The sequence below is a fragment of the Schistocerca nitens genome, chromosome 8 (genome assembly GCF_023898315.1).
Source record: "Schistocerca nitens isolate TAMUIC-IGC-003100 chromosome 8, iqSchNite1.1, whole genome shotgun sequence".
In the NCBI taxonomy this organism is placed as follows: Eukaryota; Metazoa; Arthropoda; class Insecta; order Orthoptera; family Acrididae; genus Schistocerca; species Schistocerca nitens.
Genome location: NC_064621.1, coordinates 157,047,787 through 157,064,642, shown reverse-complemented (window position 1 = coordinate 157,064,642; position 16,856 = coordinate 157,047,787). Strand labels below are relative to the sequence as shown.

The 16,856-nt window shown below is 38.3% G+C and overlaps 1 protein-coding gene across 1 annotated transcript in view; it reads right to left on the bottom strand.

Moving 5' to 3' along the window:
• Nucleotides 1-16,856, bottom strand: part of LOC126198479 (dmX-like protein 2) — a 304,650-nt gene that overhangs the window by 102,791 nt on the left and 185,003 nt on the right. Inside the window, exons 41-43 of the mRNA XM_049934840.1 lie at nucleotides 9,208-9,444; nucleotides 8,330-8,494; nucleotides 463-695 (exon numbers count right to left, since the gene is read on the bottom strand). Of these exons, the coding sequence (XP_049790797.1) occupies nucleotides 463-695; nucleotides 8,330-8,494; nucleotides 9,208-9,444 (635 nt within the window). The remainder of the gene's footprint in view (nucleotides 1-462; nucleotides 696-8,329; nucleotides 8,495-9,207; nucleotides 9,445-16,856) is intronic.

Sequence of the window (16,856 nt, the reverse complement as noted above, 5' to 3'; positions counted from 1 at the left end):
TACATATGTAATAAAATGAAAATGTACTTACTAAATGGTGCAAATATACTGAATAAAGAACCATAAGTTTTGCTTAAGTATTTTTCAGAGGAGGTAAACCACGAAGTTCACAAGCAATTGCTTAAAAATTCGCTTCTTCATTAAATTCAGATGAATGACAAGAAGCTTATTTAAATATCATCATGGCAAGTTTCTTGAATTTCCTTGAAAAATTTTAGGAGGCAAATCTTTAATGATATCACTCTGAGTAATAATGTTACATAAAGCAAAAGCTCTTCTCACTTTGAAATCAGAGTCATTTTACTAACTTTTTTGCAATGTTCAGTCACAATGAACTTTAATTCAACATGCCACTCCTCGTGTGATAAGAAACAATCATTATGTGCCTGCCAAAAAGTTTTCATTTTCTGCACCAACAGGAAAATAAATAAGTTATCACCTTTCAGCCGTCTGTTCGCTTACCTGCAACAGCCGAACAGGGTCGCCGACGACAGTCTTGTTAGATGCAACACTAGCAGATAAAAGAGGGAGTGTTGTTGGAAATGGAAGTGGTGACAACAACGTCTGCTGACTCTTGTCTTGCTGAAGCTCCTGCAGCAGCAGAACAAGCTCCATTCGCACTGATGCCAGTCCACCACCACTGGCACCATGCAGGCTACAGTAACTCTGTAGTGTTCGCAAGAGTGTTTCATTGGCTGCAATGAAAATTATGGATTAATTTATTAAGCAATACATGTATCTTTTTGTACCAAAGCATTTAAAATTTAAGAGAAATGTTGTTATGTATCTAAATGATTAATAATGTCTCAGTATCTAAGGCAGAGACAGGAACAAAGACTTCAAATTAACTACTCTGAAAGAAACACTTATATCCCATGCAGCAAGCAAAGCAATTTTTTTTTTTTTTAATTGTTTAACAGGCGTGCGCAAGGAACAAAGTGAAAACTGTGTATGAGAAGGGAAAGTCACGACACACTATTTTTACGAACTGTCTTCTGATTTTATGCAGCCAAGAATTTGTCATAAAACCTATTAAAACATATATATATGATTATGTAAATTCATGGATGGTTAGAAAATAGTAATTTCTTACTCGTTATTTACTTCCACCACTAACTGCAAAGACAAAAGGATGAAAGTAAGATGGTATTAGCACTTATCTTTTCATTCTTCAGCACAAAGATGAAATCACAAAAACGACACTGATAAGAAATATGTGCACACTGTAAAACTTCCTCTCAACCTAAAGAAGAATTTTAAGTTATGCAGTTTCACATCTACATTTAATGATACTCTGTCCTGTAAATCATTTTCAATCTTATACTAAAATAATTGCATTTCTATTATTCAACCATTGCTAACTAACAATTTCCCATGTGAATTAAATCAAAAGGAGAACTCTCTTGAAAAAAGTATAAAATTTGGAGACGTTTACTTATAGTCTTCTGCTTTCTACCCTTACCGAACATATCCCTCTTTTTTCTCTGACAATGGACTTGACAGTTCCAAAAGCTAAGATTTTTTTACTTGAACGTAAGTACTGGCTTGTCATTCTGTCTCCTGGTAAATTTATTATATTCTGTGTGAATGGTTCTCCTGCACTGAAATTCACCTTCCAGTAACAGCAGCTTTACGAAATGCAAGAGAGATAAAGCAACTTTCAAACACAGCTCAGAGTAATTCAATGTAATCACTGACATGCTACCAATATTAACAAGATTTTACAAAATTACACAGCTTTATAGCCTATCCAAAGACTGTACAACAACAATCGCAGTTTACGTTCTTCAAATTGATACAGAATTTGGGCAATTACTAATTAGGCAGAGGAAGGAATACAGGATAGCCAATGGGATTAAGAAAACCTAGATATTTAGCCCCAAGTGAATTTTGTGTTTCTGTATCATAAAGGTTTTAGCAACAGGGATTGCAACTTGACTGTGAAATCTGTGTGTTGTCCCTTTATGACAATGGGGAAATGCTGAATAGACAGGAATTTCTTCTTCTGGGCAACAGAAGGCAGTGGTGGCAAGGGAAAAATGGTTGAACACCTGATTGCATAATGCTTGTACAAAAAATTTTGTGTACTGCACCTGAGAAAAACTGCTGGTTGCGTGATAGTAAGATTCTTCTCTTCTCCATACAATTATGTGCACAACTTAAAGATGAAAGTAACTTTTGCATGATGCGTCACTACCAAGTAACACCACCCATGAAACTTGGACCTTACACAGAAGGAGCTGCAACAGTACAGTACAGTACAGTACAGTACAGACGGTAACTGGAAGAAATACGCAATGGAATAAACAGAAATGAATGTTTTATTTAAAGACTATAATTACACTTAAGTCGCTGTAATTAATGACGTTCCCCTGGACATTACAAAGGTGGAATATGATCTTGAATAGAGTGTGTGATCACCACAGATGGCAATGCGTGCTCTGCAATGTGCTCCCACAGTAACCACTATGTTGGTAAGCAGTTCTTGTGTTGGAGCATTCCATTACTCCACCAGTGTGGTTGACAACTGCTGGGTGTTCATTGGTGTCTGCTGACCTGCTGCAATATGTCTACCTGATGCATCCCACACATGCTTGATGGAATTTAAGTTGGAGGAATTGGCAGGCCACTCAATTCACCGAATATCCTCTCTTCCCAAGAGCTCTTCCATTTGCGCAGTTTAATGCGGTCGCGCATTGTCATCCAGCGAAAACGAAGTCAGGGTTGAATGCACACCTGAAAAGAGCACATGCTGAAGGAGTATAGTGTCAGAATAACATTGATCTGTGAGTGTACTGTGTTTAAAGATCTGGAGGTCAGTACACCCAAGCAATTTTATGCCTCCCCACACCATAACAGCTGGACTACCAAAATGATCATGTTTGACAATGTTCCTGGTTCCATTACAGACTGTAATAGACCCAGAAACATTGTCGAACATGATTGTTTTGATGGTCCAGCTGTTATGATGTGAAGAGGCATAATATTGTTTGGGTGTATGACCTCCAAATCTTTGTACACTCACAGATCAATGTTATTGTGACACTGTATTCATTCCCCATGTGTGTTTTTTTCACAGGTACATTTGGCACACTTAATTTTAATGGGTTACAGTGCATGATCAAATTGAACAGTATACGTGAAGGGAACTTCTGGAATGAGAGGACATTCGGTGAAGTGATGGCCTGCCCATTCACCCACCTTAAATCCTGTTGAATAGGTGTGGGATACACTGGGGAGACACATTGCAGCACTTCTACATGCATCAATGATCATCCAGCAGTTGTCAACTGTGCTGGTGGAGCAATGGCAAGGCCTACAACAAGAAATCCTGAGCCATCTTGTGGCCAGCATGGGAGCAAGTTGCAGAGAGCACACTGCTGTCTGCGGTGATCACATACACTATTAAGAACCACGTCCCACCTTGCACGATTTCTAGAGGACCGTCATGAACCGTGGGTGTAATTATTGTCTTTGAATAAAAAGTGTCATTTCTGTTCATCTCATTGCATATTTCTTTCAATTACCTTCTGTATTATATGGTAGCATTTCTTTTTATGTAAGGTTCAACATTCACTGGGCTACGTTACTTGGCAGTGACATGTCTTGTGAAAGTTACTTTCATTCTTAAGTTCTGCACACCAGTTTATGTGGCTTATCTGTAACACTGTGATGTATCCTGATGATGATGATGATGATGATGATGATGATGATATTGATTATGATTTTGGTTTGTGGGTTCAACAGTGTGATTATTAGCACCCATACAAATTCTCAATCTTTTAACTGTCCAGTCTTGACATTTTCCTGAATGGTGACGAAATGATGATGACAACACAAACACCCAGGCCCAGGGCAGAAAAAATCCCCTACATGCCTGGGAATTGGACATGGGATCCCATGGTCCAGAGGCAACAATGCTAACCACTAGAATATGAGCAGCAGACTGCAAGGCATACTTTCTTTGGACATTCAAACAATGGAACATCCAGGATGGAATGTAACAATATTATGAAAAGGAAAGTTGTTACTTACCATACAGTGGAGATGCTGAGTCGCAGACAGGCACAACAGAATGTCACAACTAAAGACTCCAGCCAGTAAAGCCTTCATCAACAATAGAACAAACACACACACACACACACACACACACACACACGCGCGCGCAATCACGCACGCAAACGCAACTCACACACAAGTTTGCGCCATCTAGTGGCGAACAGCTTCAGAGCTGACTACGCCGATTGTTAACAAATGGAAGATACAAATACATAACTGAATAAACAATGGTTAGATGTACACTGTCAAAATACAATTAACAAAAAATAATAATAATGTGAAAATTATGTACACGTTAAATATAGTGATACCAGGAGAAATAGTACCAGCTGGCAATGACAATTACAGGAGCGTGCAGCTGTCTTGTGCCCGCAACCTGGTGGTCAGTGTGTGGCTGCCACATGCCTCATGGTGTAAGTTCTCTTACATTGTTCATTGATTTTCTCTTAGGTTTTTCCCTCTGACTGGTCACGACTTTACATAATTTTGTTGATTATCTGTTGTGACACCTGTGTTTCATCCTGACTAAGATGAACATATCAACTTCATAATTACAGTTGGTCAGTGAATTCCCACTATTAACAACAAACAAGCGTTGAACGGTATATAATCTCTTATTATAGTTTCTCCATTTTCCTACTACAGTCTTGTTCAGCTGAAGATGGGCTTATAAACGCATGAAACCGATTGAACTGAACCAATAAAACTATTTACAACTGAGGTGGTTTATTACATGATTCTACAATACTCAGCTGCATATATCCAGTTAAACAAATGTTACGTTCCCATATTGTTCAAAATTAATGGTGCTGCCTCTCAGCATTAACAAGCTGCATCTTGACATGTGTGACAGACACAGATGGCCTCTCTGAACAATACACATACTTTGACAACAAGCAACAACAATGATCATAATAAATTCGAGAAGACTTCAATGGCAGGCCATCAAAGAAGAATGACTGGTTCAACAATATTCACGGAGAAGCCATTTGGCAGGAGACGAAGGGGAGACCCAGAATAAAATTGATACATGAAATTGAACTATGTACAACACAATGGTCATAAATAATTGGTAGGAAGTAGCACAAGATGGAAGCATTTGGAGGCAATATTGACATGGGAGCTTCAAGTCCCACAGAAGACAAGAAGAAGAAGAAGAAGAAGAAGAAGAAGAAGAAAGAAAACAATGAGGCAATTTTCAAAAGAAATTATTTAATTCTTTAAAAAAGGAAAAACTTCTTTTAATTTTTAAATTCTCAAATGTTCACAATCCTCTGCTTTGAAAACAGTACAATATCAATTTTGAGTATTGAAAATTAAGAGTTTGTACACAATTTATGAGCTACCTTATTAAATTTATGTCACGTTTTTGTTGATTGTGGTGTTCTTCAGTCCAAACACTGGTTTGATGAAGCTTTCCTAAGGTATTCAGTGCAAGTGTCTTCATGTTCATGTAACTACTGGAACGTATATCCTGTTGACTTACTAATGCTTATCAAACCTTGGTCTCCTTTCAGAATTTTCACCCAACACAATTCCCTCACAACTAAACTAATTAGTCCTTGATGCTTCAGCATGCATCATATCAAACAAGCACTTCTTTTACACAAAGTGTGTTATGAATCTCGTTTCTCTCTCATTCACTTTGATGCCTCTTCTTTAGTCATCCAGTCTACCCATCTAATCTTCAGTATTCTTCTGTAGCAAAACACCTCAAAAGCTTCCATTCTCGTCTTGTCTGTAGTGTTTACTGTTCAGGTTTCATTTCCATACAAAGCTATGTTCCACATAAATACCTTCAGAAAAGACTGCCAAACAATAAACTTATATTAGATGCTAATGAACTCATTTCTTCAGAAACCGTTTTCTTGGAACTGCTGTCTGCATTTTATAGCTCCTCTATGCTAACCATTACATGTTATTTTACTGCCCAGATAGCAAAATTTATCTACCACCTTTAATCTCTCATTCAGTAATCCAATTCCCCATCATCACTTGATTTAATTCCACTGCATTTAATTATCCTTGTTTCATTTCTGTTGATGTTCATCTTACTTTTTCAAGACACTATCCACTGTTTTCAATTGATCTTCCAACTCCTTTGCTGTCTCATAGAACTAGAACATCGGCAAACAAAGTTTTTATTTTTTCTTCCTTTCCAAATTTGTTTGGTTTTCTTTACTTCTTGCTCAATATATATACTGGATAAAATTAGGGACATGCTAAAACATTCCTGACTCAACTAATGCTTCCCTTTCAAGCCATTCAATGGTTATAATTGCAGTCCGGTATCTGACCCCTGCTACCTTCAGAATTTCAAAGACTATAGTCCGTTCAACATTGTCAAAAATTGTCTCTAAATTTACAAATGCTATAAACATTAGTTTGACTTCTTCAATCTATCTTCTAGGATAAGATGAATTGTCTCTTATGTTCCCGCACATTTCTGTAACTCAAACTGATTTTCTTTGAGGATGAGTTCTGCCAGTCTTCCCATTAAACTATCAATAATTCATGTTACAATTTTACAGTAATGACTTGACTTTTGATGGTTCAGTGATGTCCACCTCTGTCAGGACTTGATTTCACTGGACATGAAATGATTACATTCTTCTCAAAATCTGGCGGTACTGATAGTAGCTTACACAAATTCCTATTTCCTTAGACCTACTACATTACTCTTATTTGATATTCTGTTGTTGCCCATCTACTGACATAAGCAAGCCTGTTCTGTCTACCACTCTGATTCACTGTTTTCCACTGTTTCAGACCTCAATCTACACATTTTCCTTTTCAAATTCCTTAAACCACGTATCCGATTAAAGGAGCTAACATTCTACACTCCTACCTATGTATTTCTTCTGATGACAATATCCTCCTGAGTAGCTGTGGCCGAAGATCTGAGTGGAGGATTATTTTACCTGCAAAATATTTTAACCAACAGGATGCCATCACTGCTAAACCAAACAGTAGAGCTGCAGGTCCTCTGGAAAAGAAATGGCTGTAATCCCCTCCCCTGATTTCAGCTTTTCACAGTACCAAGACAGCAAGGCCAAGCTGGCTAATGTTACAAATCCAGATCAGCCAATCAATTTTATGATGTTCCTAGCCAGGAACAATAGTTCATTTTGACACTCAATTATTTCACTTCTGGATATTAAACTCATAAACTGATCTGCAGTCAGTGACTGGAATGGCACCTTTCATGTGAGCCTCTTTATGTATTGCATTCAGCACTTTTTTCTGTTTCTTTCAATTTCACAGCTACTTTTACATAAGTAGAGATCTGGAGAGCAGATGTAATTCGAAGACAAAGGATAGCAAAAGGTTTTTTTCTAAAATAACAATTTACTTGCTATGCAAAAGTGCACTAACCTTACTAACAGAAATCTCTTGTCAGAAATGGAAATAAAATCTAGCTGCATGCCACAAACATTTGGTTTGCACCAAAGTAGGAGGTTTCATCCTGCATAAATAAAAATTTGCACACTGATACTTTCTTACAGGTCTTCTTTTACTTTTGATGCCCCCCTCCCGTATGACGTCTATTTATGAACAATGAAATAATTAAAATTTATTTATAATATACAATTCATGTGTTTTACACAATCACAGTCATTTTACATCTTGCGATGTCATTGCAAAGCAATTTACTGTTGTAATTCATTGTCAGAAGATTTTACACGTAAATAAATTCGTCATGTACAAGAGGCTAAATCACTTACTTGATCTAACATGTGGAATGGTAAGCAACAGAGTATTTTGTCAGCTAAATGGTAACTTAAGTTTGTGAGAAACAAGTAACTCAAATGTACAAGACAATACCACAGTGCTGTCTACTTTTCATAATGCAAGTGGAAGTCAAGAAGTAAAGATAATAGCACTTATAGAGACTTTTTTCAGATAATATTAGTAACAACACTAGTTTATATTTTCATCATTTGTGGCCTCAAATCAATGCTCAACTTACTCCAACTCCACAAAATTCTTGTCAATAAGCAGACAAATACTAATTATCAGAAATAAATAAACACACACACACACACACACACACACACACACACACACACACACACACACACTTTACTAGTAGTTTTCTTAGTCAAAATTAAGTGCCAGCAAAGAGTCTTCTAACTTTGTTAAGTATATAATTAACAAAGCAAATCTTAATTTTTGACTTCCTCTTACTAAAAAAAAAATGCGATATTCTCTGAATATTTTGAAGATTTGTCTTTCCTGAAAAATTTTGATTCATTTAGTGTCATATTACCTTTCAACCATTTTTTTCTTTTTGCAGCTCGTTGCACCTTAGCTTCAAAATCCATCTTCTCAGCCATAAGGATTTCATGAAGTGTGGGTTTTTCCCCAGGACGCATCATTGTTGGAGTTGAATTATGTTCCCGTATATCTTGGCTTGCTTCGATTATGCCCTCATCTATATTCATACCATGCAACATATAAAGGGTAAACAGCATTCAGTGGGAAGGAATGGACTGTGCATGTGAAATGCACCTGTACAGTTAATCTGTGTTGTAGCAAGGTCCTAAATTAATAAGCAAAGGAGTATAAAAGCTCTCATAACTGACAGGAGTAGTAACTGAAGGTACAACTAATAGAATCACATTCCAAAAACATTTAATGGTTAGTAAATTTCACAATTCATAACATGAGGTAAAGCTTTTATGTTAAATTTATTAATCATCTAGCTAATAACAGTGAATTTAATTGTTTATAGCAAACAACACTAGTGAAACACAAACAAAATGCTTTACTATGTAACCCATTGCAGAGAAATACAAACAAGCTTCAGTACTCTGTAACTGAAAAAAAGCCTCAAGAAATTTTATAAACTGTTTTGGCCTTTGATAAATATAATTTTGGAATAAAATGTGATAACACGACCTTACAATTCACAGTTGTAAATTTCATGATAAATCTTCATTTTCTGATAACGTCCATGACATATTAACATCAGAAATGGAAATGTAAGATTTTATTCAGATCTTTTGTTATCTACCAAAGCAAGTTGGGGCTTGGGGGTTTGCCTTAATACAATCAGCAATAAATCTTCGGGTGAGATAAAAATATAGCACTCAGTAACTTACATGCAGGTTGTTACTGTAAGTATCATTAAGGATAACAGCTTACCAGAACCTGTCAGATCTGGATCACCAAAACTGTAGTTACACAGCTGGCGCAATGCCTCAACTTCACGCTCGAGCCATACGTAAAGCTGATAACGAAGCTGCCCACCGTCAACTTCAAATCCTGTTGCCAATGTTGAAAGCTCTTCCATAAGGATTTTCAGGCAGGCTATGAACTTCAGCTGTTGAGCCATTATGTCCAACTGGCCACCACTAGCTGTGGTTGTCTCTGCACTTTCACCTAACAAAAATCAAACATTTGTATTTATATTGTTATAATTGTCGTATGAATTAAGAATTCACTAGACCAGTTTGCAAGCTTATATTCCTCTTTCAAAATCCTCTCATTATACAGATACACAGAGCAAATTGTATAACAAATGTAAGAAAAAACAGCAGAAGGATAAAAAAAGGCTGAAACATATTGAAAGAGTATGCTGGAAAACAGTAAGAAAGAGTACCATAATGGCACTACTAAAATTAAATCAATGTGGATAGTGCTGCTTGGCAAAATGATCAGATGATGCAAGAGAACTATTGGATTGCTTTGGCAATTTCAGGATTTCCTTTCAGTTTTCCTTTTTAAATTTGTCAGACCTATTCTGCATTTTTATACATATAAAACTCTGCCAAATCTCGCAATTAGTAAATAGTAATTTAAAATGATATATGTTGCATTAATTTCCAGATTGGTTCAATACATCAGAACATGATTTTCAGCAAATTATAGTATGCAGAGGAGGAAGTCTTTCTTTGTATCATTAATTGTCTTAATTCTTGTATCTAATGAAGTACTGTACTACATTTTCTTTTTCTTTTTTTATGGGATCAAGTACCTTGTATATTTAACGTCACTCAAAAGTTTGTGAAAAGATGTGTATAGCTTTGTAATGCTTGTTAATATTGAACAGACAGGCTGAGTCTTTCAGACACAGGAGGATTTTTTTTAAATATCCACAACAGTACACTACTAATCATAAAGACATTCATTGCAGGGTTCATTTAAAGTTCCCAGTGGTCACTACTTGTTTCACCATTCCTCCTTTTTTTCCAGCTGATTGTTGACATGTTATTGGTCTAAGAGACCCAGCCCGTCTGTTTATGTTAGCTTTTTCTGTTTAACCAATTTTTGTGTTATACTGATGTGTATTTTTGTGTCATCAATGCATACAAACAATAAAACCAATGAAGAAACATGTAACCTGAGGAAGTCAGATACAGTCTATAATTCAACAAAGAATGGAGTGGTTGCAGTTGATGCAATGTGTCCAGGATATACACTGATCAACTAGAGCATTACAACCACTGACCTAACGAAATAAGCCTGTCCAGGTGATAGCACCATCATCTGGTGAGGAATGACTGCTAGTCAGACACACACATGGTGCACATAGTATCAGTGAGTGTGCTGTCCAAGTGTAGAATGGGGAAAGTTGCGCGATCTATCTGAGTTTGAGCAAGGGCAGAGTGTGATGGCCCAGAGGCTCAGCATGAGTATTTCGGAAACTGCAGGACTTGATAGAGCTTGAAGGAGTGCTGTGGTGTCTTCAACACCTGGCGAAACCAAGGTGAAATCACATCCAGACATCATGGGGCTTGGTGGCCATCCCTCATTACAGGTGTCGAAGTTGTAGGCTGGGCAGACTGGTAAAACAGGACAGGCGACAAACTGTGGCAGAACTAACTTCGGACTTTAATGCTGGGCAGAGTACAAGTTCATCTGAACACACAGTGCACCAAACCCTCCTAACGATAGGCCTCCGCACCCGATGACCCATGCACATGGCAATGTTAGCACCGTGACATTGCAAACTACGATTGAAATGGGCACATGACCATTGGCACTGGGTGTTGGCGCAATGGCAGTGTTGCACGGTCTGATGAATTCCAATACCTACTTCATCATGCCGATGGGAGGGTGGAAATCCGTTGACCTCCAGGGGAACAGCTTCTCAACACCTGTACTGCGGGATGGAGACAAGCTGGTGGTGGCCCCATTATGTTCTTGGTAACATTCATGTGGCACCCATGAGTCCAGTGGAGCTTCTGCAAGGTACCATGATAGCGAAGGAGTATTGTACACTTGTTGCAGACCACGCATACCCCTTCATGACGATCAGGTTTTTATGATGGCAGTGGCATTTTTCAACAAGATAACACACCATGTCACAAGGCCAAGTGTGATGGAGGGGTTCAAAGAACACAATGGTGAGTTCCAATTGATGTGCTGGCCCCCCGATCTCCCCCACCCCCCGGAACTTACGGGAATTAGGTAACCTTTTTGTGCAGTGTGCAGAAGTGGTGCCAACTCCCTCCAATGACCTACCCAGGCATCACTGCTTTCATGCCATGACACACTGCTGCTGCTGCTGCTGCTGCTAACTGTGCAAAAGGTGGACATTCCAGCTATTAGGTAGGTGGTCATAATGTTCTGGCTGATAAGTGTAGTGTTGGAAGGCACACAAGACACTGGCCATTGTGCACATTTTATGCACTTTTGGACGTTGCTGATATAAAGGCATCTGTACTATACAAAACAAACACAGAACTGAATATTTCAAACAGGTTATTTCTCAAGAACATTTATGTCTTTCTTATTCTGGAATGTAAACAAAACAATGGATCTGTCAGACCCAGCCGTTTGTGAGCTGATTTTTCTTTTTCTTTTCGCTCGTCTGTTCGGATTACTGTAAGTGTTGACATTTTATGTCAGGGTAGCCAAGAATTGTGCTAAAATTGAAAGGCAAGGTGGCTGGAATCAGCTATCATAGCCGTAAACAGCACAAAGAGGAACTCTCACGCCAGGCTCCATCTCTTGACTGTTCAATTGTCTTCTGCAAAACTAGGAGGAAATGTGTCGTCTATTGATAGTTCACTTTTGTTTCAGTTTTCCGGACCCTCAGACATATACACCAATTAAGAGAAGTTAGACAAGATACTTGTATAACTACGGTGAATGTCAAAGAAATGCTGTCAGACCAGTACAGAGACATTGGGATATCTACTGCGATCACTAGACTGATGTGTCAAGAATTTTCATGAATTATTAAGAAACTAGTGTGAATGTGCAGCTTGAACATCAAAAAGAAGTCGAGGACGAAGACTGTGACTGTCATAGCACTGGAAGAAGCTGCTCTGGCTACAAAGCTTATCAATCCACATGGTGTAACACGCGCCAATCAATGTGGAATCAGCCAGACAAGTGTCTTTATGTCTATCACAAGATTTAAATACCATCCTTTTCATCCGTCATTACATCATCACTCTTACGGACATGTTTTTTATTTTGTATAGAATTTAATGGTTTGCTCTTCAATGTACGACAGATGATATGTTTTTGGAGTGTTCTCTTTACCAATGAAGCAACATTTACTAACCACAGTAGTATAAATATACATAACATGTACCACTGGGAAACAGAAATCCATGCTTACATCATCAGGTATGCAGCTATGTATAACTTGGCATCATAGGAAATGTTGCTGCAGGACCTCACTTCACCCCAGACATGTTAAATGTAAATATAAAAGTACACTTTCTTACGGACATTCTACTGGCATGGATGGCATCTCTGTTTCTGAGGTGACAAGAAAGCATCCTCAGGGCAGACGTAAATGGAAAACTATGTGATGGAAATGTAGATGTTTCCACAAAAATAGTACCCTTAAACTATGAGGGCGGGCGGGCGGGCGGGCGGGCGGAGACATGGCTTAGCCACAGCCTGGGGGATGTTTTCAGAATGAGATATCAGCGCACACTCCGCTGCAGAGTGAAAATCTCATTCTGGAAACATCCCCCAGGCTGTGGCTAAGCCATGTCTCCGCTATATCCTTTCTTTCAGGAGTGCTAGTTCTGCAAGTTTTGCCGGAGAACTTCTGTAAAGTTTGGAAGGTAGGAGACGAGATACTGGCAGAAGTAAAGCTGTGGGTGCCGGGCGTGAGTCGTGCTTCGGTGGCTCAGTTGGTGGAGCACTTGCCCGCGAAAGGCAAGGGTTCCGAGTTCGAGTCTCGGTCGGGCACACAGTTTTAATCTGCCAGGAAGTTTCATATCAGCGCACACTCCGTCCTTTGTAGTATATTTCTCAGATATTTTTGCAGAAAGTTTCAACATTAAAATACCTTTACACTAACCACACACTTTTACTTCACCCTTCTTTGGTCGGTGAAATTCGGCTGACTATGGGCTGCTCCGGAATGTTTACGATTCCTGCTAACATTATCTACATAACAGTATTGTGCACCATAGCAATAAGCAGCCATTGTGTGAACAGTGTTGATTCATGTGTGGTGTTTTCCCTAGTGGTCAATGCTTTTTACAAAAATGAGTGAAGAGGCTTTACTGGTACCTGGTTCTTCCACCAACTTGCCATCAACTTTCATGTCACCTATGCATGCCTTACCTTATTACATGTTTGGTTCTTTTATCAGCTGTAAGCTGGTTGCCATGGGAGAAGGAGGTGCGGCTTGTCCGAGCAGCTAATTCACTTCTAGTATGCGCAGTGTTAAACTAGTACCCATTTTCACCAAGTGAATATCCCACAGCCAATGCACTTCCAGTATGTGCAGTGTGCAACTAGTACCCATTTTCACTTTGTGAATATCCCACAGCGGCATCTATCTTTTTTAAAAAAAATCGCTATTTAATAATAGTGAGGTTTTGCAGACAATTTATGAATATAGAATACAGAGTAAGTGTGACTAATTTAAAAAGGAAAACAAATAGGACACCTCAAATCGCCAAAGCAATGTAAAGGTTCACTTGCTTTCTCTAATGATTTTTCCAGCAGCACTACACACTTTCACTACATTTTCACAGTGCTATTAATTCTTCTTTCTGTTTTGCATTATGCAGAGTCAATATGTTTCAGCCTTTTCCCTTTTATTTTTTGAATTTCGAATTTTCTTGACACTGTTACTATTTTTAATTGGCTAACTTCTTTAGATCTCTGTACACCCAATGTTATCTGCTTGTGATTATGTCTTCCTCACTAGACCCTTGAATTTTCTTGTATAATGTGCTACTAATTTTCTTTGCATGATGCTACTGTGGTCTTCAGTCCAGAAACTGGCTTGATGCAGCTCTCCATGATATCCATCCTGAGCAAACCTCTTCATATCTACAAAACTATCACAGCCCACATCCATTTGAACCTGTTTACTATATTCAAGCCCTGGTCTCCCTTCACCATTTTTACCCCTCACATTTTCTTCCAGCACCAAATTCAAAATTCTCTGATACTTGTATGTGTCCTATCGACTGATCCCTTCTTTTCATCAAGAAGTGCATCAAAAATAGTTTTCTCTCTCAATTCAATTCAGTACAACCCTCATTATTAATTGACCTACTTATCTAATGTTTAACGTTCCTATGTAGAAGATGTACAACTTTTCTTCCGCCATTTTTTCCCCAACATTTGAGGCTTTAAGGAAACAAATTGGTTACACATGTATCATTCAAAGTATTTTCCATCACTGGCCACTACTTTCTCCCATCTTTCGGGCAGTGTACAAATCCTGCGTTGAAAAAATTGTTCATCTTTTGAAGCAATCCATGAATCAGTCCAATTTGTGACTTCTTCATGAGATCGGAAGTGTTGGTCAGCCAGGTCATGTGCCACTGATCTAAACAGGTGATAGTCAGAGGGAGCAATGTCTTGAGAATACGGTGGGTGGGGTACGATTTCCCATTTTAACGTTTCCAAATACGTTTTGACCTCTTTTGCAATGGGGGGTCGAGCGTTGTGCTGCAAATTCACTTTATCATGCCCTTCGCTGTATTGTGGCCATTTGCCTTTTAATGCTCTGTTCAAGTGCATTAACTGCGTTTGATAATGAGCACCTGTGATTGTTTCACTTGGTTTTAACACCTCATAGTACACGAAGCTGAGCTGGTCCCACCAAATACAGAGCATAATCTAGGAGCCGTGAACCCATTTTTCGTCCCTGGTCACAATGCAATGCAGAAATCCCTTCCATTTTTGCCTCTGAAGCAACTGTTCACAAACACACAAACGCCGTTCAACGTCTCTTGGTTTCAGCTCACACGGGACCCAAGTTCCTTCTTTCTGTGTCACTGCCACTAATCATGCCAATTATTCTTGAATTTGACGCGATCTTCACTCAGCAATGTCTCCAATTCTGCATCTTCGAAAACATTCTCTCTTCCACCACTATGACAGTCTACAATGTCAAAATCACCTTTCTTGAAGTGTTGAAACCACTCACGACACATTATTTCACTAATAGCATCATTACCATATTTACTTGAGAGCATTCGATGAGACTCGGCGGCTGTTTTCTTGATACTGAAACTAAACAGTAACACCTCATGCAAATGACTAGAATTAGGCTCGTAAACTGACATTTTCAATCAAGAACAACTTTATGATGCAGACACAAATTGACTAATGTTTGAATGAGGTAATGTTGACCGAGGTCCAAGCTAATTTCCTGATGTCTGCGAACTGTTTCTTTCGATCGCTACCTACCACTGTCGCCCCCTGTCGGCAAACAGGGGAAGCAAAGTTGTACACATTTTAAAAGCTTCTATTCTTTTCTTGTCTGAGTTGATTATTGCCCACATTTCACAAATTTACAAAGCTACAATTCATACCAAGATCTTCAAGGAAAGACTCCCTAACAATTATATTTATATTTGAATGTTGTACATTTTATTAAAACCTTTGTTTTACTATTTTCGAAAGCTTTCTCTAAATCTACAACTGCTATAGATGTAGGTTTTCCTTTCTTCAGTCTATCTTCTAAGATAAGTAGGAAGGTAGTGTGGCCTCATGTATTCCTACATTTCTCCTGAACTCAAACTTGTCTTTCCGGAGGTCAGAGTGATGATGCAGGGTGTATTTCTGTATCAGTTATTGCAGCAATGACATATGGTACGTACACATCCGAGCTTATCGATTTTAAGTATTAAAAAACGAATGCAACACTTACATGTATGATTTTAATTTTTCTTAGAAGTAAAAATGTGTTCATTTGTTTGTTTTTAATGTTTCATGAGCAGCATAACACCAAAGTCACAGTCAAAGGGATCTTCAACCTTTTACAAAATGTTAATGTCACTGGACACAGACTTCAAACAGACAAAGATCACACACAAGAAGAAGATGCCGCAAACTTCCCTCAGATGCTACGGTCTGTGTTTTTAAAACAATGCAAAACTGTATCAAAATGTTAAGTGAAATGACTTATGTTCAGTTCTCAGATAGACACACTTGCTGACACATATAAATTAAAGTCATGGTGTATATGCAAACAGGAAGAAAAATTTCCCAGATAGCCAGATTAAAAATACACTTTTTCCTGAGTCAAAATACACTATACCCCGGGCAAAAGTAGATCTTTTCCTGTGTTAATTGACAATACACTGGATGGTTATAATTAAATTTTTCCTATTTAACATGTTATAACACAGAAACTAATTATCGAATGAGTACCAAACTTGGCAGAATTAATGTCAAGGACATGGAGAAGGGAAATAAAGCACAATCAATCCAATTGAAACAATTTTTGTGTGTTGCAATGGTTCATCGCACCATTACATACAAGTAGCATACTGTTACAAAAGGGGCTCAATATGGTGCCCATCAGTGTCCAGAAGAGTGAAAGGCACGACTGCATTCCACACAGCAGAATG